Source organism: Pimephales promelas, chromosome 1 (assembly GCF_988280905.1).
Source record: "Pimephales promelas chromosome 1, fPimPro1.hap1.1, whole genome shotgun sequence".
Lineage (NCBI taxonomy): Eukaryota > Metazoa > Chordata > Actinopteri > Cypriniformes > Leuciscidae > Pimephales > Pimephales promelas.
Genome location: NC_142769.1, coordinates 25907126 through 25927980, shown reverse-complemented (window position 1 = coordinate 25927980; position 20855 = coordinate 25907126). Strand labels below are relative to the sequence as shown.

At 37.3% G+C, this 20855-nt stretch overlaps 1 protein-coding gene across 2 annotated transcripts; it reads right to left on the bottom strand.

Moving 5' to 3' along the window:
• Nucleotides 1–3434: 3434 nt before the first annotated feature.
• On the bottom strand, nucleotides 3435–20703 carry dync1li2 (dynein, cytoplasmic 1, light intermediate chain 2). Of its 2 annotated transcripts, none has more exons than XM_039674390.2 (13): nucleotides 20548–20703; nucleotides 19824–19897; nucleotides 19231–19347; nucleotides 18717–18947; nucleotides 12857–13023; nucleotides 11049–11142; nucleotides 9563–9698; nucleotides 9306–9417; nucleotides 9154–9213; nucleotides 7522–7563; nucleotides 7129–7246; nucleotides 6334–6468; nucleotides 3435–3690 (listed from the first exon to the last, which is right to left on the bottom strand). In XM_039674390.2, the coding sequence occupies exons 1-13, from the start codon at nucleotides 20640–20642 to the stop codon at nucleotides 3581–3583; spliced, it is 1491 nt and encodes a 496-aa protein (XP_039530324.1). In that variant the 5' UTR covers nucleotides 20643–20703; the 3' UTR covers nucleotides 3435–3580. The 2 variants fall into 2 exon arrangements, with proteins under 2 accessions (XP_039530324.1, XP_039530325.1); XM_039674391.2 differs by having other exon boundaries at nucleotides 3535–3685.
• Nucleotides 20704–20855: the final 152 nt, after the last annotated feature.

Here is a 20855-nt window from a genome sequence, read left to right as displayed (position 1 = left end):
TTTTTTTTTTTTAATAGGCTATGACTTTATAAACTTTTACATAGAATGTGTTTAGCCTTAAGATTATATTTAGGAAATTTTGCTTGTGCACATTTTCATCAAACATCTGACACCAAACAAAAGATAGAAATTGGGAGAACAGCACTGCCCCCTACTGGGTTGGTTCCCAAATCATCCAATAACTGACGTCTCTAAAACAGTTTCAAATGATCAGTCTCAATAGACGTCACGTATGGCAAACAAAACATTAAATATTTGTAGGTCTTAATCAGTACTGTAATACTGTGCATCTTATGAAATGAATTGACATGACAAACAAAAAACTATCACAATATAGTTGTAGTCTGGATTTGTATTTTATTTAAGCCAGGACTGAAAAAAAAGACATTTCCTTATCTTGTTTGAATTAAAAGCAAGATTTCACATGGCCACATACTGCATCAAGTTAAAGCCATACAATCAGACTCACTTTACGGTATAGCACACAAACAGTCATTTGTGTGAATAGAAAGGTCTTTCAATTCCTGTATAGAAAATTTTGGAAGCCAGAATATTTTCTCAACATTTTCTTACTTACAGGGCTAAGTGCATATTAGAAGGATTATACAGAACAAAGCAGTCAACCTCCATCCTAGTCCTAATGAAATACATACAAAATGTGCTGTTCATTATATAATTGCAATCATCCCCAAACAAGGGAAATAAATCAATGAAGCTGAAGCCAAGTAAACTTGTTTCTTTTGGTGGCCACCCTTAGATCTTTTATCCATTGTGTGTCTCCTTTAGGAAAACAGATGGGTTCTGAGTTAGGAAGCTTTTTCAAGTACTTTAGGCACCTCAGGAGCAGCTTGTTAGTTCTTCAATTTCTTAGTCCTTTAGGTTTTTGCTTATATTTGCACCAAGCTACTATTAGAATCAGTAACCAGCTAAATTTGTGTAGGAAAAACAATGAAATGTTCAAATGCTAACAATGTGTTGCTTTAAAAAAAAAAATTAACTAAGACGAATGAATAACAGTTCTTCGCTTCCGGTAAAACGGTTACAACGTCACGTCTTTCGGTGGAAAAAAAAAGGAGCCATGTTCACAGGAATGTGTCAGTGATACTTCAGTACACACAGTGAGATTTCAGTCACACAGCCTATGCAGAATGCAATGGAATACTTAAGTGCATCTAAGTGCATTTAAGGTTATGAGCGCTTTTAAAAGCAAGTAGAATGTTATATGTGACCGAAGGCTTCATTAGGGACAGCCCAAGAAATTCTCACATAGTCCATATAGATGAAAAACCTTAACCACTAAAACAAGAGGTATAGAGTCCAGACTTAATGTTGTGCTTGAATATCAGCAAATGCTTACAGCTCTGCCCATCATAAATGGAAACCGTTAAGCAATATTATGCAGAATAAATGTAAATTTCATTCGAGTTCCTTATCTCTAGTTTGGTATAAGATTATTCTTTTCATATTTCTATAACACAAGTTCATGCAAAACAACAGTAAACTCGACATGTCTTGTGGTCTATTCCCTTGAAGAGCTTAAAAAGAAAGGACAAAGACCTTCGGACAAAATTCGGACATTGAACACAGACCACCGCAGTAAACAGAGGATCCGTTTTGGAATGATGGCTTCTCCAGGCTCGGCCAAGATCGGCCACCTGGGAGAAATTCAGGGCAGCTACTCGACATAAACATAACATGTGGATTCTACATCTTTGGTTCCAGATTCCAATTCTCTGCGTTTTCCTTTTTCATCTGAAAATGTAATGATCATTTAAAAGCCACTTTAGCTGCTCCATTTACAGTTTGTCCACAAGAGCAAGGTTAAAAACCAGAAGAAAAGCATTACATCATGCCTGTGGATGATTTGTCAAGCTAAACCAACTAAACTTGCTACATGTTCAATGACCAAAAAAGAAAAACCAAAAACAGTTTGCTTGAAGGAATTCAATAAAATACAGCATCAGTAGTGGAAGAAAATGTTGAGAAATTGACTATGAAGACGGACGAGGCTGTCATATGGACTCAAACCTACCCTGAGTGAAGAGACAGAGCATGTGGAGTGACAACAGTGAATGCAACACTGAAGGCAAAGTCGTCACTTCCAGTGGGCACTCAGGCAGGGCACACAAAACAAACATGCGTCGATCGCTTACAGAGACACCTACAATGCGCAGAACCTGGGAATGTTTAACATGAATCAGTCCTCAAGTTAAATATATAAATATATATATATAAAAAAAACTGCTAACAAACAAATCTGATCTCATTTGTCAGGACTGACAGAAGACACGACGTACAGTCGGTCGCTTGGCCACATGTGAATGGTGCTAGTGGTTTAAGCCACGATTTTAAACTTGAGGGTGGGACGAAATGTCCCGTCAATATGCTAAACAGGTTTTATATTGACAGTGACATTCACGAAAAGAAAGGCAAGTTCCCTATGGCAGCAAAAAAAAAAAAAAAAAAAACTAGGCCACTAAAGTAGGCAAAATGTGTAATTTTAGCAAAAAAAAAAAAAAAAAAGCAATGACCACAGACAAACAAAAATAAATTACATGAAGCTGGACCAAAAAAAAAAAAAGAGAGAGAGAGAGAAAATAACCATTGACTGTTGATGCTACAGTGCAATTCCTCTTTTGCAGACAAGCACCTCCACTAAGACACAGGCACTTGGGAGTTATACTAGGAAAGATGCTGCCCTGCCCCTCTCCTCCAAAAACAACCATAGCCAAAAGAAAAATCTCAGCCTGATACTCATCAATGCTCGTTTCATCTGAAATAGTCCTCCATAAATTGTTAAAATAACTCAATTTAATACAAAAATCAAATCAAAGCTTGTGTAGCAAATATTTAGCACATATTTACATAATTCAGAGGCGGTGTGGCAATGTCTGCCATTCCTGTATGCTGAAGGCCAATGGGTATTTGTCATTAGTGTCATGACATCAGTGATGTTAACCGTGTTAAGTGAAGCTTAACGTCTCACTGATAAAACACAGAGAGAAAATAACAGCTTGATTCGCTTGCTTCTTCATAAATACATCAGCATAAATGCAATTATGTTTGTACACGCTACTATATACTTTTTGCAAGTACTTGTTTTCGATGAATATGTTTAGGCTTTTAGCAGTAGTTGCAGCAGATTTCAATACTGGAAGCGACTGCTCGGAAGCAGCAGTGCGCATCTGCTCGTCAGGAGGAGGGGTATGGGTGCGGTTAAAAGTGTCCCAAGCTAAGCGAGGCCCCACACTTCAGAGGTTCGACTGCCTCCTTAAGGAGAGAGCACCCATTACCTGACCTGCCATGCCACACCAAAAATTAATCACCACAAATAAACAAACAAACATAGAAAGGGGTCTGGAAATGAAAACAAAGAAAAGCAGTTGCATCTTTTCAAATATCTACCTCTTTTTCCCCCACAACATCAGAGCCTATACATCTGATAGCATCCCAACACGTTCGGTCTGTTTGCTGATTTACACACAAGGTGGGGGGAATTTTGGTCATGAATAGCGTTTTTTTTTTTCTCCTTTATGTCATTACATGTTGATTTCCAGAGTGGACAATGCTGTTGACGCGCTCATGCCTCGTTCTCTGTCGCTGGGGTGTTGTTGGCCGTTAACATTGAGTCGGGGTTTCGAGTCAATCGGTCCAGTTCCGCCTGGACGTCAGTCAAACCCGGCTTCTGCCCTTGGAAAAACAGAGAGAGACAGAGAAAAAAAACAGAGTAATCTCCTGTAGTTTCTGTGTTGAATATAAAAATAACATAGGTTGGTTATGTGGGAATCATTTCGGTGGATGAGTGCTGCATGCTGGTATGTATTCAAAAAGGAGCATGCTGTGCAACTTACTAAGACAGACATGAAAAGGAAAAGAAAACAAAACCGCATGGGGTTCTTTATCAAAGCACAATTTAATTTACATGCCTGGGCCATAACAGCAGGTAAAGAACAGAAAAGTGTTAATATATATATATTAGAACTTCATGTAAACCACTGTAACAAGAGGTCGATCGATTTATCGGTTTTGCCGATTGCTGGAACAATTCGTTATCGGCAACAAATACAAACAAATAGTTTTTTTCTGCATTGTGTCCATTGCTGGGGCGGGGGGCTGAGAAGAGTTTGCTGTCGTTACACACTACGAGAGCGGCCTCTAGAGGTGACATAAAAACTATCACTGACGCTTCCTGGAGTTTGTTTTGACACGTGAGGTTGTGCGCTCACAGCGAGGCAAACAACAAATGCGGATTTAAAACGGACTACGAAATGGTATGTATACAGTATACGTTTTCATCTCATAAAGTACTTAATTTGTTGATTAGATGCTGCATTAGTAGAGAACACGAACACTAATTAATTTTTTTATTGTCACTGTTTAACATATTTTGCTATTTTTATTAGATAATCAAATGTTCTAAAATAGAGGCAAATAAAGTGAGAGTATATATACAATATACATATGAGTTTAATTTCAATGCTATAGCGTTTGAGTAGATATTTAAAGATGGCCACCTAAGCATGACTGTTTGGGTTTATATGAATTAGTAACAATAAGATTCCACTTAAAAGTATCGCTCATTGTTAATTTCAACATTTACTAATATATGTTTACATTTTAAAATCTCTTAACATTAGTTAATGCACTATTTAAATGTAAAAAGTACAGTGCATTTTCATGGTTCAGTACTGGATTTCAAATTTTGTAATAACGTTCAGAGCTATTTTATGTGTCATGTTTATTTTCATCCAGTATCCATTTTAAAAAGCTCAATTGATTAATCAGTTACTGGCCAGCGCAGGCCAACCTAGTTATTGTTATCGGTAAAAATCCACTATCGGTCGACCTCTAACTGTATCATAAAAGAAAAGTGCAGTTGGTATGAATTTGACATCATTCTAAATGTGAAAACCAGAGAGTATTGGATATCACCATCCATGGTGGCGTCACTCACACAGGCTTTTCAGCCCATTCCTTCTGGTTACTCTCTCTGACTCTAAGGGTAAAACTCCAAAAAAAACAGCATTGTCCAGAGGAAACAAAAGAACATTATGACAGAAGATGGCCAGGTGAACCTCATGAAGAATTGTACAAGTCATTAGTCAACCCAAAATCAAAAGAGGAACAAAAAACATATTCAGAATGTCCTCCTGTTATCCATGTTTACCACATTTTTGAGGCTTGCAACATTGCATTTAAAATATTTGGTGCATTTGGTTTAATGCAATGTTTATGCAATTTTAGGTAAAAAATAAATATCATTATTTTACACATACTGTACATGTTGCTCCTCTATGGCCCGCCCTTCTGAAACGTGTAGATTTTTACAAAGCTCATCGTCCTGAAAAGTGCAGTGTGCTCTGATTGGCCACTGATCCAGTGAATTGTGAATGGCACGAATACATTAAGCGTGTGACAGAAATGTTACGCCCCTTACTATACTTGGAAAATCAGATCTATGCAACACTAAATAAACATAAACCCATGTCTGCATTTCTGATCGTAGAAACAACAAAGAAGCGCTACTCTATACTGCTCAAAACTCACGTTTGAATAGTCAGTAATAGGCAAATTCTTAAAATAGACAGAGACTTAGAGTTTCATGAGTCAGAAGTGCCAAAATGTAAATGCAAAGATGGAATTGCCCCATTTTTTAGAATCAGCCTTTCTGCACAGCCAACCGTGTACTCTCCCAGGTTCTGGAAACACTCCTTCGAAAAATGCCCAGCACACAGTCGAATATTTTGGCTGTACTGTTCTAGAACAGTGTTGTTAATAAAACTTAAAAACTTTCCTAATTGTGTCCTTTTTTTTGGGAAAGCCAAACAAAGTAGTTTTGCTTTCGCAACAAAAAACATACCGTCTCCACGACATGTCGGCAACAACAATACAGTGAGAATAAAAGTTACGCCTTCTTTCTTTGTGTATACATTTGCGCGGTGTTATGAGACTCTTTTATGAAACACGCCCCCCCAAAAGGAAGGCGTGGCTGAGCCTTTTACGAATATCTCTTTGGGTTTGAGACTGAGCTTTGTAACTCTGCAGATATTATACATCCACAAACAGCTAAACAACACAAACACACAAAAAAGAAAACAAGAAATCGAATCATGTGGCCCCTTTAATTTTGATCACTTTTGTCAGGAGTATCTTGGGATGGTGCACACCCCATTTCATGAAATTCAGACAAATGGCTTGGGACGACTTGTGTTTTGCAATACAGTAATGTTGTTATAAAAATCAAGACTTTGGGCTAAGATATGACCCATACATAGCAGTATTTTGTGAGATTCACCTGTTCCTATACTTGAGGCTGGAAAAGGAAGAATTTACCTGTTTTCTTGGCAGACCCTTGTACAGCCGCTCCTGCTCCTGTCCCTGGTGAGCCAGGACTGCCCGGCGCACCGGTCTTTTTACTTAGCAGACTGTTGAAGAAGTTGGCCAGCACTCCCTCATTTGCTGCTGCTCCTACAAACGCACATAAATTAAGTATCATGACCTCAAGTGACAATGGGGAGATCAAGCTGATAATTCATTTACACTGCACTACTGAAAAGCACATACAGAACTACAATTACCACCATTATAACACCGAAAGGGGAGGGCTATGGTTCCTTGGTTTCAATGGTACTAACTACAATGCTCACAGGCAGGCTATTAACTGAAAAATAAAAAAAGTGCAATATAATACCTGATACCCTACAGGGCAGTAAGTTTTAAGAATAAATAAAAGTTTATTTCATTAAAGCAACTGAATCTATTCCTGCTGGTATGTGATATGCTTTCCACCTAAGCTTAATGGTGTGAACATTTCATTTTTTCCCACACCAACAGGAACCAGCAGAAATAGAATGTTTAGGGAATTATCCAATGGTCTCCTCAGGAGGGCAGTGTTTTAAAGAGGTTAGGAGGACACTGCAAGACAGAGGCAGAGGGATGATCCAGCAAAATGAGATGAGTGTGGGAGAGAGAGAGAGAGAAATAAAGAAAGAAAGAGAAAAAGTACTCATATTTAGACTCAAGAAAACACTGTTCTGACTGCACAATCATGTGTTATTTGTGCCGCACTGATGAACAGAGAGCCATGAGAACACAAAGCTTCATTTAGGTTCTGCATCAAGATATTACCTTTCATGTTGGGGTCTGGTTTCTTCACTGCAGTCATGGGTGAGACACTAGCCACGTTTGTAGGCCCTGTTCGGCCTGTTGGCCGGGGTGAACCAGATGAAGTCCGGACAGGAGACTCCTACACACACACACACACACACACACACACACAAACAAACAAACAAACAGGTGTCAGGAAAATGCAAAAGCAATTCAGGAGATTTAGATTTTTCAATACGTAAATCACTAAAGAGGAAATCTAAAATGCAATTTAAACCTACAAAAGAGTTCGGTGGCTTTTGTAAAACTCTAAAGCATAAGTGTCAAAATATTATCTCACCAAATCCTCAAAGCAACATAACAGTGTCACACTTAAGTGTATGAGGAGAGTGTGAGGTCTGAAGTCACACTTACTGTTCCTCTTGTGGGTGTGGCCGGCTGCTTAGATAACAATGACTGTAATAAAGTAAGATGTACATTTTTAATAAAAAGCTTTAATCATTATTTTGAAATGCATATGCTACCGTTCATACATTTGGGGTCAGTAAGATTTTTTTTTTTTTTTTTTTTTTAAAGAAATTTACTGTCTCCAGCGAGTATGGTAAATTGATCAAAAAAACAAAGAAATAAATATGCTTTAGTATAATAAATATAGACTTTTCTTACTGATGCCAAACTTTTGAATGGTAGACTATTTTTGACTAAAAGTCCTTAAGTTTGTATTATACAACGGCAGTTATATAGCTAATACACAACACTTTGTTTGTCTTCCATGTCACAGAGAGTGATCTTTTCATTTCAAAGACAAAGAAATGAATGTACTTGGTGAAATCAAAAGGAGCCGCTTAACAGCGGTGACTGTGTTTACATGCAGCTTAATATTATTAACCCTTAAACGTATACCTCTGGTCTTTAGTGACTCGGGACATCATACACTACCCTCCTCATTTACTTTTCAAAGTTAGACAACAACCTTCTTAGTTCAATCAATTCATTAAAAACAATACATCAAGAAAAGTAAAAAAAAAAAAATAATAATAAAAGAATGCCTGTTTTCCCATTCATTTTTTAAAAAAATTTTATATGCGTCACTAACTGACGTGTGTAACAGTGTAAGTATATTTTTTTCTGCACAACAATAATTGAATCTTTGATAACTGAATAAGTGCAGTTTACACAAGGGACTATTTCTGATACAAAACGATATAAGTGACGTTTCACTCGCAGGCAGAAAATAAAAGAATAGGAAGTATCATCAGCAAACTTTGAAATAGCTATGTGATTTACTGAAGAGCAAGCACACAAATATTAGTGTCACTGTCACTTGATGGTGAAGAAGCAGTCAGCGATCAAAATATTGATTTCAAAGATGTGGAAAATGATAATTTTGAGCACATTTGAGATTGTGAATATGAGCCAGATGCTGAATGTACTGGGAAATGAGCTCTGAAAACATCTGCTCAAACTGAACCCCATCCAAGATCCAAAAGGTATACAAATTTATTCTTCTCTAATTGTTACTCTAATATCAGGACTTTCATGCTATCGCGACAGGCAGAGATCCATTCATGTTAGATATAGATCCGGGTCACTAAATGCGTAATAATGATTGGTGAAACATTCATGCATTTAAAGATCATTCTCAATAAAAAACCCTCACATAAACACTGTTCACAATTGATTAAACCACGCAGAGCTGTTCAGGATATTTGACAAGACCCACAGTGAACATCCAGAGAATGTGCCAATATGTGAGAAGGTCCATTAGAAATGAATTAATGTTTTAAAATGACCAAATATTGTGTAATTAAACAGCTGACACCGGGTCAGCCAATGAAAACACAGAGGAGTCAAATGAGTTTCACTGCATCTAATCAAACTAATGAGAGACCGCAGAAGGGCACAGTGAGAAATGCGTGTTGATGTTAGTAGAGATCACTTGCTTGGTAGAGGTATGTTCTGCCTGCGTTTCTAATATTTAACTTCAGCACTGAATGAAGGAAACCGGATCTTAAAACTTAAAAAAAAAAAAGTTTGTTCTCCTACCTGCTGTTTCATGAGAAAGACCTGCTCCTCCTCTGCACTAATTTCCTTGTCATGCACCAACTTTAGAGACAAAAAAGGAGATAAAAAGGCAAATGTTTAACAAACAGAAAAATCCAAGGGGAAATTCTCATTCCTAGGTTTTCTCTCCTCACCTTTCGTACAGGAGGTTTCGTTATAAAGTCCTCAAAGGGATCTTCAGGTCGAACTGTTGTGAAGTTTTCATGCAGGATGGCAATTTTCTTGTCATTGTCCCATCCAGATGGACTACGCAGAGATTAAAATAGTTTTAATTGAAACCAGTTTGACGGACTTTCACCAAACTGAATTAGACATGGTTTTCTTGCAGAAATAGATAAATAAGATAATAAAATGATAAATGCAATGTTTTAGGGGATTTCAGAGATCTCACATGAACACAGTGTCCTTCTCAACCACTAAGGCAGGCGTTGTAAACTGGAAGTCGTATATTTTGTGCACCATGTATTTGTAGAGGAGGTCTATGTTCTTCTCCTCTTTGACCGAAGTGTAAATCAAGCCAGCTCCATCTTTGAGACTTGATTAAGGATAAGTACACCTTTTTATTTATTTATTTTTTTACAGGAATTCAAATTACTCTAAACATGCTATGGTAAGTTCACCTCACCATGTATGGTAAAAAACTAAATCGCCAAATATTGTATTACATATAAAAAAAATAAAATAAAAAAAAAACGAATTCAGATTTTCTGCAAGTAAAAACAATAAAATGCTATATAATTTACAATGAAAAACTGAAAGAACATTCCCAGAAGTACCTGCATTATACACATATTTTGTTTTTTGTAAATAATTTGGTTTCTTCTCATTGTTATCAATAAAGAACATAAGGGCACTATTGGGTTACATATTCTGTTTTTGAGTTTATGTCTATAAACGAGCAGTGACCACATTTTACGGACAGGTCACATTTAAAAAAAAAAAAAAACATTTTTCACTCATCATCATGTAGCTTTCCGTTTTACCACCTGTATCATTATGGTGGTTATCAATACATTTTAAAGTAAAGAGCAGATTTTGGTAGGTCTGGGCGATATGGCCAAAAAAATAAATAAAAAAAATCATATCTTATATATTATTTGGCTGAATGGTATACGATAGATGTCTAGATGTCTTCTACTTTTTTCTATTTGGATAAAAAAAAAAAAAAATGTACTAACAGTATTTCAAACAAAATGTTATTTCACATACTGTCCAATGTCCTATAAATAATGTTCATACTGATGGCTATGAAGTAAACGTGTAGGCTAACCCAACCTACATGTGCAAAAAAGGGTTAATATTACATTACATTATTACATTTTTAAAATATAATGATTTGTGAAAGAAACTCATACAGGTATGGAACAAATTGAGGGTGAGTAAATGATAGAATCTTTTTTTTGTAAACTACCACTTTAACTAAATCTTACGAGTTGTTTTAAAAGACCTTAAACTAAAGTGTCTCATGTTCAAGACAAATATCTGTGTCTCTCTATTTATATGAACATTATTGCATCCTTCAATATCTTTATAAAAACATATCAATATATCGTACAAACTTGATATACCGCCCACGGCACCTAGACATAGTCTTTGGTACTTCAAGTAGATTGGTATACCAACATTAAATAACTTGATGAAATATACTATTAGAAGTTGGAAAATGTACAGGACCAATATGCCACATAGTAATACTGCAAATATTACGATGAATTTCTGGCAACCACATCTGCCTGTTTTTTGGGGGGGTTTTTTTCTGTAAATTTACATAAATTTTTTATTTATTTTTTTTTGCTGTAAATTTACATACATTTTTTACAGTTTACTGTATAGGATTATGAAAGCAAATATATTGAGACTGCTTTTGTATAGGATACACTGTAGACAGAACCGCCGTATGTGAGACTGAATGAAGTCAAAATGCTCCTCCTTGTAGTCGTGCTCCTTCTCCAGTACACTGACAGCATCACACTAAGAGATAGAGACAGAGATAAATCACTTGAGAGGGTGTCTTAGGTGCAGAGTCTTAAAACATTATACTTGAACAGAACAAAAATAGTGAACCATCCCTTTATAAATGTATTGAAGCTCTAAGATAGTGTTTGTTTTTAAAAAGACAGACTGTGAGGACCTGTGTCTTTAATGGGGTTTTCCCCAGGGTTGAACGGATTATTTCACCCTCCCATATAATTACGTCGGTGACACCTGACGCCAACTTCCATTTTCACCTCTAAAAGAAGCAAGATGGATGGTAGATGTGCACGACCTATTTGATTAGATTGCTTTTAATATTTGTTTGGTTGTTTCTTTTTTGCACATTACATACTCATGCATTCATCTACCATAACACTACTGATGCCTGACTACTACATTACACAGATTTTTTTTTTATTTTTTATTTTGTTAATAAATAACTTGCTTTAACAGTTAGGCTTTCTCAGGTGTCCCATTTTTTGTTTCGTCCCTTTTGAGACATGGGGCATATCACAGACAACCCATCCTAAAAATAGCAGAGAAGCACACACATGCGCAATGGGACTCATTACGATGCAGCAGCCACATTTATGAATGACTCAGGTTGCCACCGATTGCCAGCAATTATTACATTGGCAGGAAAAGGAGGTGCCGAGTAGGCTGCTTAAACTCAGGAGGCTTCCATGAGCATCACTGGAAATGCAAACACATTTCTGCATGTCAGACACCACTGACCATCTACTGAACCACAATACATACTCTCTCACTCAATAATAAAACATATCCTGTCTGTAATACTTGTGAAAGTTGTGACGAAGCAATGCAATTTATAAATTGGGAAACTAAACCTTAGTTGACATCTTGAAAAGGATCATTTTAAAAACTTTTTTCTCCAAACAATGGACATCAATGGCATCCAATGTTGTTTGGACATCAGCATTCTTCAAAATACCATTTGTGTTCAAAGAAGAAAGTAAGTCATACAGGTTTGAAACAACACGAGAGTTGAGTAAATGACAATTTTCATTTTTGGGTGAACGATCCTCTAATACTGTAGGTGTTGCAGATGGCCAGTGAAATGCTGCCATTTCCGCAGATCTGTAACGATGATGCTAATGCATTTTGATTAGAAAGAACTTTGTGTTTTCAAGTAAATTGGAAAGAACTGCAATTCTGAAATTTAATCAGGCTCTATTCTAGGGTGAGGGAGTTTGATCACTTCGCCTCTTGACATTGAAGAGAACAAAGAGCGAACATTTTACTCTCGGACCTAAACCCCCTCATTTAAAAACAGGTTGTCTTGCATGCACACAGGGCTGGAGGGAGGCTAACAATAGTAGAGAACATTGAGCATGTTCTGATCTAAGAGAGCATGTGAGGGGAGCATGGTCAGTCTGCAGCTCTGGACCTGCAGGCTACTGAGACTCCATAAAGGGAGCTTTTCATCTGGAAAAACACACTTGATACATCAGAGCAAAATCCCCTTAACACTGAGCAAAACAACTCAAAACACCCACTCAAATAACAGTATACCTACAAATTCATATTTATACACAGGACGTACATTATCGTTTTGGGTCAGTAAGCCTTTTTTTTGAAAGAAACTATCTTGACTTTTTTTCAGCAAGTATTTATTACATGTATTATACTGATATGCAACGATCACTAAACCCAATGTGACAGGCCAAATGATTTGATCACTTTCACCTACCTTTGTGCAAACTATGAGCACTGGAATGCCCAGGTTGTGTGTGAGGATGTTGTCTCCCAGGGGCAGCAGCACACTCTCGTCGTCTCCCGCAGCTGCTGGCCCTCGTCTCTGGGGCGAGCTTGGCGTGGCTTCCTCTGGTTCTACATATTCCTGGAAGGCCTTAACCACTGCAGAGAGGAGAGTAACACACAAGTAGGGTCAAACCTTTACACATTTATTTACAGTAAACAGTGTCAGTAGGTACATCATAAAGTCAAAAATAAGCATCACATTACAACTTACATCACATTGCAATTTAAAACACTATTGCTACAACAAATCCATGACATGACAACATTTAAGTAAGCAAAGGCAACAGATTTTGCAGAGATAAATTTCTAGCAAGACGACAATAGGGTTTAACGGAGCATTGCGTAAGTTCTAAAATTTCTAACCCTTACTGACACCAATGGCCGTTAGAGAGACTGCAGCCAGTCTCATGATCGTTCTCGGTGCGCAAGCTCGTATGAGCATGACCACAGCAACCAGAGCAATCGAGATTCACCAGCATGTTTAGAGGTAAGAAAAGTTACAGGACTGTAAGGTTATTGTTTGACAGCACGGGGTCTGATTTTATAACAAGCTTCCCTCAAAGAATCAAACGCCACTCCGATGTTGACTCGTCTTTGCCCGACGCCGGTCACTCTCTATTTTGGATGCGCTAGATAAGGCTTTTTTTTTTTTACTTACGAGGAGTTTCCGTGGGTGTCTGGATTGTGCTGGAGGCTGGTCGCTTCTTTCCATCTGCAGAGTCTATTTGCTAGCGATTGCCGCTGCAACTAATGGCTGACATACGTATGTAAGCCCAAGAAGGTGAGAAAGCGCATGACACGCCAATTGGGACCTGACTCCTCCACACACAGAATTGAGCCTACAGGCTGATTAAGGGCAACAGTGGTGGACAGTTAAGGTGTCATTCTTTCTATCACATTATGGTTGGCTCATAAATGTACAAATGGAAACTCTTTTAACCCCTTTCTATTCAACCCCAATTTTGGCAAGTGATGCATTCATGACATACCCAAAATAAAAAGGTTTCTGCTCATAAGTCATTATGAATAGACACAACATGCATATATTTGTGTTGTGAAAGTCAACCAATTGAGAGCTTCCAATTCAAAACTCAAAATTTAACAGACTCAATTCAATTAAATTTTTATTTATATAGCGCCATTAAAACACCCAGAAAGGTGCACAAAGCGCTTTCCAAAAAACACATAAAAAGACAACAGTACATAAAAATTGCAAGTTAAAGCTAATCTAAGCAGTTACAACACAATAACATAACGACTAAAAAAAAAACTAAAAAAAAACAAACAAATGATTACGTGTTGAAAGCCTTCCTGAAAAGAAATGTTTTCAACTGTGATTTAAAAACACTAAACAAAGTAATGTTACGCAGGGGAGTAAGGCATTCCACAAAGTAGGACCGTGGATGGCAAAAGACCGGCCTCAAAACTTTTTGCATCTAAACTTGGGGATAATCATCAAAGAGGTGGTCTGAGCGGAGGGTTCTGGCTGAATGGTATACAGTGACCAGCTCAGAGAGGTACGCCGGGGCCAGACCATTAATCAGACTGATCTCGGGTATTGGTAAGGAGTGGTCAAATTTCAAAGCAGGAGTCTTTAATCTTGCTGAGATTGTCCAGATCAAGTAGTGTGTGATGTTTAAATGAGCAATAAAGGTAGAACAGCGATAATCTGGGGTCACCGGAGCTGTTTGACGAGTAAGGGGATAAAGATTTTTAGAAGTAAAAACCTACAGATAGCCCCTTTAAACAATAGCTATATTAGATTGATGATGACGACAAAATGTATCAATCCATCATCAACCTCCATCAAGTTTGACTGTTTCTTTAAATGGCACAACAATGCTAGTTGGCATAACAAATTTCTAGTGGACCTGTAAAAGTTATTATATAAGGCCCTGTTCACTAAAATTTGTTTTGGTCGATTGGATTCGGATCACAAGTAGACGACGCTATATAAATAAAGGTGTAAATGTGGTCTAAAACATGTTGAGCTTCTCCACTTTCGACTACTTCCAGTGGTAATTGAAAACACATTCGACCGCAAAAGAAAATAAAGAAAGCGCAGACTGGATTTAAACTTTTTACCATGATTTGATACCTTTGTATATTGTGTTTGGAAATTGATTGGGTTTATTCAATGGATTTTAAAAAACATGAGGGTTAGTAGTAAATGAACAGAAATTTCACTTTTGGGTGAACTATCACTTTAAGTATTAAATAGCCTCGACCAATAAAAAGCCATACAAATATAGAGAACATCCACATATTTAGGACATCCCGGTCAGGTTACATAAGACCCAAACAGACAGTCTGTCCAAAAAAAAAGATTACATTTAAAAAAAGAAAAAAATACATAAATAAATCTTAGCATTGGCAAGGATTTGTAGCATGTTGTTTTGCCCAAACAGGTCATTATCTGGGCAACTCAAACTGCCTGAAATCATGACTTGTTATGGACACATTTGAGCGTCCGATGCCTGTAGAAGAGCAGCTCAAGAGAACAGAGCTGACAGCACATTCTCAAGACTCTTCCTGTGTTCTGTAATGTAGAGCTCAGACACAGCAACTCAAAACAATGTTAAATACACAGGAGTATATGAAGAGGGCATGGTGTTGATGTGCGGAAGAATGTGGCTGGAATGGTCTATTATTGGTGGTAGATTGAGGAGGTGGTGAGTGAGGGAAAGGGGGGAGGAACTTCCTCAGGAACCTTAAGAATGCAGCTCCAGATGACCCAGAAACCAGGCAAGCTGCACAACTTCCTTTAGCGTACTGTTAATGGAAAAACATGCTGCTGGAATAACAGACATGCCAGTCCTAAAAGCAGATTTAACATATACTACCGTTTAAAAGTTTGGGGTCACTACAATTTTTTTTTTTTACAGATTAATGGCTGCTGAAAATTTCGCTTTGCAATCACAGGAATAAAACAATTTGCAATATATTAAAATAGAAAATGGTTACTTTAAAATGTAATAGTATGATGACACAATATTACTGTATTTTTGATTAAATAAATGCAGCCTTACCGACACCAAACTTTTGAATGGTAGTGGTGTATAAACTGGATTCAATCTCTTTATTTACTAATTATATCACACTCAGTTACCAACACTCACCCAGCGATGTGAAGTGTGTATGTTTCCACAGAAGCCAGAGATCAAGATAATCTGTTGCAAACCAATAAACTACTGTGTTCTTTTTGGACAAAGAGTCCATCTTAATTATTTCCAGAAGGCAAGCCAATGTTAACGTCTGCATCTAGTGATTCTTTTTTAAATGATAATAGCCAATAAGGCAAGAGCTCAATATCACATGGCACCGTCTGCAGACATTTTTATATAAAACCCTTGATTCTACTACCTCACGTAATCTCCACAGTTCTCTAAACAAACTCAGGCTGAAAAACATAGTGAACATATTTTTTTAATTAACTTTATCAGACTGTTTTCACCAGACAATCAACATTGAAGTTGTGGTAAAAAAAATAATCTGCAACTTTCTTAATCAATATGACTTAATGCAATAGTCTCAATCAAAAGAAGCACCAGTTTACAATCACTTTCTACTGTCGACTTTGACCAGCTACCACAAACAAGGGTGGGGACAGTCAACAGACTACACACGTCCAGTGTGCATTTGCAGGCATGAAGGCATCAGAGCGCTAACAAGTGCATCTAAAAACATGATAGAAAACAAAAAAGTAAATACCGATTAAGTAGTGTTTTTATTTTAAAAAAAAAAAAAAATATATATATATATATATATATATATATATATATATATGTTTATAAAAAAAAGTAGTTACAAGGCCACATCTGAACAATACTTGAACAAGTATTTCCAAAGTACATCCTGATGTCTCTCTCTAAATTAAAAAAAAAAAAAAAAAATGTTCGGTCAATGTGTTAGCTGACTAAGAGTTGTGAGACAGTATGTTTTAGCACAGTGGTTTGAGTTGTGCTTGGGTGTTGCTCTCATGCCATGCTAAAAACAATGAGTTGAATATCAGGAACGTCTGAGTGAGCAGACCATGATGCAACGCCTTGTAAGAGAGGCTGAACTGCCCTTCCCACTAGAGTGCTGCTGACGTCACTGAATCCGGTCAGATGTGAGGAGGAGTGAGCAGAGGCTGCTTGTGCTTCCTTAAGGAAGCAATGGCCCTTTTTCAGGGTGGGTCAGTTTCCATGAAACATTTTAAATCACATGTTTTAACTGTTAAAGTAAAACACTGAAAATCATCAAAGAAAGCATGTTCTCTGTAAAAAAAATATTAGAAGGATGAACATCACACAACAAGATGATCATACGGTCTAGAGATTCAAAAACTGCCATTCAAATGTGTTGTAAAACCACTGGGTTTTGTATTTCATATGGAAACTAAAAAACAATACCATTGCCAAGCCACTTCCCCATTCTGCTGTCACAGCCCTGTTTATAGGGCACACGCAGAAACAGTCATCCTCAGAAATAACCTCTCACTTCATGTCTGAGGACTCTGCCTCTCTCTTCACAATCACACTTCTCAAACACTAATGGGCTTAAAGTCTTCATAAAGCAAAACACCTCAAGCCATCAAATGTATGGTCAGTCAAATGTTTTAGAAATCCAAAATATTCACTTCAAGCCCTGATTGACATTACCATTTAGAAGACAGACACATGCAGTTCTGTTTATTAACCACTAAAGTGCCAAAAGTTAAGGACTGCAGATTTAAAATAGAAAACAGTTAAACAAATTGGAATAATATTTAACAAATTACATTTTTAACTGTAATGTTTAACTGTTTTGGCAAGAGAATGAAAAAACAAAACAAATCTTACTGACCCCATCAATTTTTTAAACTGCAGTGCATCATCTAATTTCCAAGGTTTTTAAAAAACAAAAACAAACAAAAAAAACATGATGATTATCAGCAAATGTTTAATTTCAACTAGGTAACACTTCCTTGTGAGGCAGTATTCGTGACCATTTTGACTAACAGCAAGAGTCTGACAACATGGGTCATGCAAATTTAAAGCACAAAGACTGCTTCATATCTAGACTGTCATTAAACCATCGTACAGTGCAGGCATTCCTGCTCTCATAACCCTCATAATAAAACTAGATTAGGACTACTTCACATAACTTCCTATATTATCTACTGAATTCTCAAAAAGAAACCAAAATCAACCTCTGCACCTGCTATGTTATGAGGGATTTATTAGTGCATTTATTACTGCACCGCAACTTTCTGCACAATCTGTCACTGACTGTACTGTCAATATGTAAATGTAGCAACCAATACAAGACAAGAAACTATTCTCACCAGAGAAGGAACATTTGAAAACGGAGACATAAATGTTCAGCTGCTGTATCTTATTCCCACCGGCCTGATATATACGGTGCTGCACAAAAGTTCCTCTAGTTGAACAGATATCCTGCAGCTATTCATGAATAAGACAATATGCATATGCTATAATCACCCATAATATCCCTTGAATCTGAATGACCCCTACAAACAAACAGCAAGGGGCCAGCATCACAAAGATAGACTTTGACTATGGCATAGTTAGATATAGTAGTAGATATTCAGACTTCAGATCTAAATCAGACCGAAAAAAAAAAAAAAATGTTTGTTCTAAATTAAGTCAGTCTTTATTTTTGTGAAACAGTCTAACTTGCATTAGACTAGTTTATGAGCAAATTTTAGACTTGTCTAACACCATAGACAGGTCTAAGATAGCTTTGTGAAACCGGCCCAAGGTGTTAATACTACAGCCCAGTAGTAAAAGCAAAACGGCACTTACTCCTCTTCTCCATCTCTCTCATTTCCTCAGGTGGGATCTTCAGTTTGTCCACGTGTTCACGCAGCACACTCGCCCACTTCTGCAACGACTCCATGATGGTCCAAGGCCGTGACATGTCCACCACAAACACAACTAGACTGTCCTTCAACGACTCAGTGGTCACTGCAAACTTCAGCAAGCCTTTGTGGTACAGGTCTCCATCCAGGATCCAAACGCTGCAGCGAGTTAAATCTGGAAAAGTTTATTGTAAATATATGTTTGTTTGTTTTTTAAAACCTGAATAAACTGCATTTTCTTCTACATAGGGAGTATGCTCCCAAAATAAAATAAAATTCCGGTATTTATCATTCATATTTTTTGGCATTCAACACTATTTGTTTGCAAAACAATTCAATTTCATAGTGCAGCCTTTTAACACAAAAAAGGCAATTAAAACAGCAAAAGCTTCATAATCCTTAAATAATATTTTGTTAATCATTTTATCACCTTCTTTGACCCAGTTTCAATCACTTACCCTCTCTGTCTTCATCCTGGACGTTCAAGTACAAGTATTCCAGCCCTCTACCTTTCTTACTGTGCTCGGCTCCTTGAAGTTTTGCCATGAGTGTCGTCTTTCCTGAACCATCCTCCCCTAAAACACCAGAAATCATATCACTCATAAATCATGACACAATCTTACGTGTTAAGACAATGAAGATTATTTCAGCTTTATACCTTGGACAAACTTAAAACTATAGTTCACCAAAAACTAAAATAAAAACAAAATAAAATAGTGATTATTCATACACTCTTGTCATTCCTTTCACTCTTGTCATAACTTTCTTTCTTATGTAGAACACATTAAAATAGATTTAGTTTGTTTTGTTCCATACCATGGAATTCAATAACCAAAACAGTTTGATTAATACCAACATTCTTTAAAATATCTTAATTTGTCTTCAACAGAAAAACATTAAGCCATACATGATTGGAACAACGTTTGCTGAAGGTTGCACATTCAAATGAAGCAGCGTACGTCGATATTGTAGGCAAAACATACATGCGCATTTAATAAGCTATGAATTTTGATTGAAAAAAATATTCAAGAAAACAACAAATGTCACATACCGAAAAGCACTATATTTTTCCCAGAAGGCAGTTTAGAGCTTGAGCGTGTGGAAACTTCGCTGAGGATTGAAGACCTGAAACACAAAACAAATGACCACCGATCACTTGCCATTCATGACATTAGCAGACAGGGACTTTAAATTGTAGAAAGTAGTTGGATGTTTAGTTTCGTCTGCAGATACCAGCAACTAGGTAACTTAATATATTATTACCAAAACATCCACAAACAGGCCGTTACAAGAATGAACCTCTCACACAAGAGATGGATTTCAATCAACCGTTAGAAAGCAAATCAGCAGTTTCCTGACAATAATCATCACCCGCATTTCAATTTAATTAACGTTAGCAGCTAGACAAGCAAAGCTTCAGGAGAAACGACTTGAACACCACAAATATGAAAACCGTTGAGTTTAAATGCTAGCCAAAATAGCACACAACATCCACCAGTGAGCAATGACATGGCCATATAACTTAAACCGAGACAATCTGCGTCCTAGCGTCCCAAATACTTTCTTTATTATTCAGCCCAATGTAAAGGTCTAATCTACCCTAATCCAGACTTTGTTTGCAGTAAGTTTATGTGCAGTGTTTTGGGCTCATCCAGGACCGGCGTCTGAACAGGGCAGCACCCGGCTGGTGACAAAGCAACACTTCACACTGTCAGATAAACGGACTCCTTGCACAAACCGCTGCACTTCTGGACACTTTGAGGGTACGAGCGTACCAGAGGTTTTGTCCTTCATCATCCTCGTTACTGTTTTCCATAGTGTCGCCTGTCCCAGCTGCGCCCAAAAGCTTCTTCTCTAAAACGGGAGCCATCTTGAGTGTAGAGGCACAAAGGGAGGCACACACTGAACGCCTGAGGACCTCACATGAGAAGCTCCGCGAACTGCCTATCCTACTACGGCGAAGGACTAGCTCATGAATATTAACCACGTACCTTGTCGTCCTTCCAGTAAAAGCTGACGTTTGTAAGTTGATTCATGAATATTAATTAGGCACATGACCGGTTCGGGTTGTATTTTTTACAGC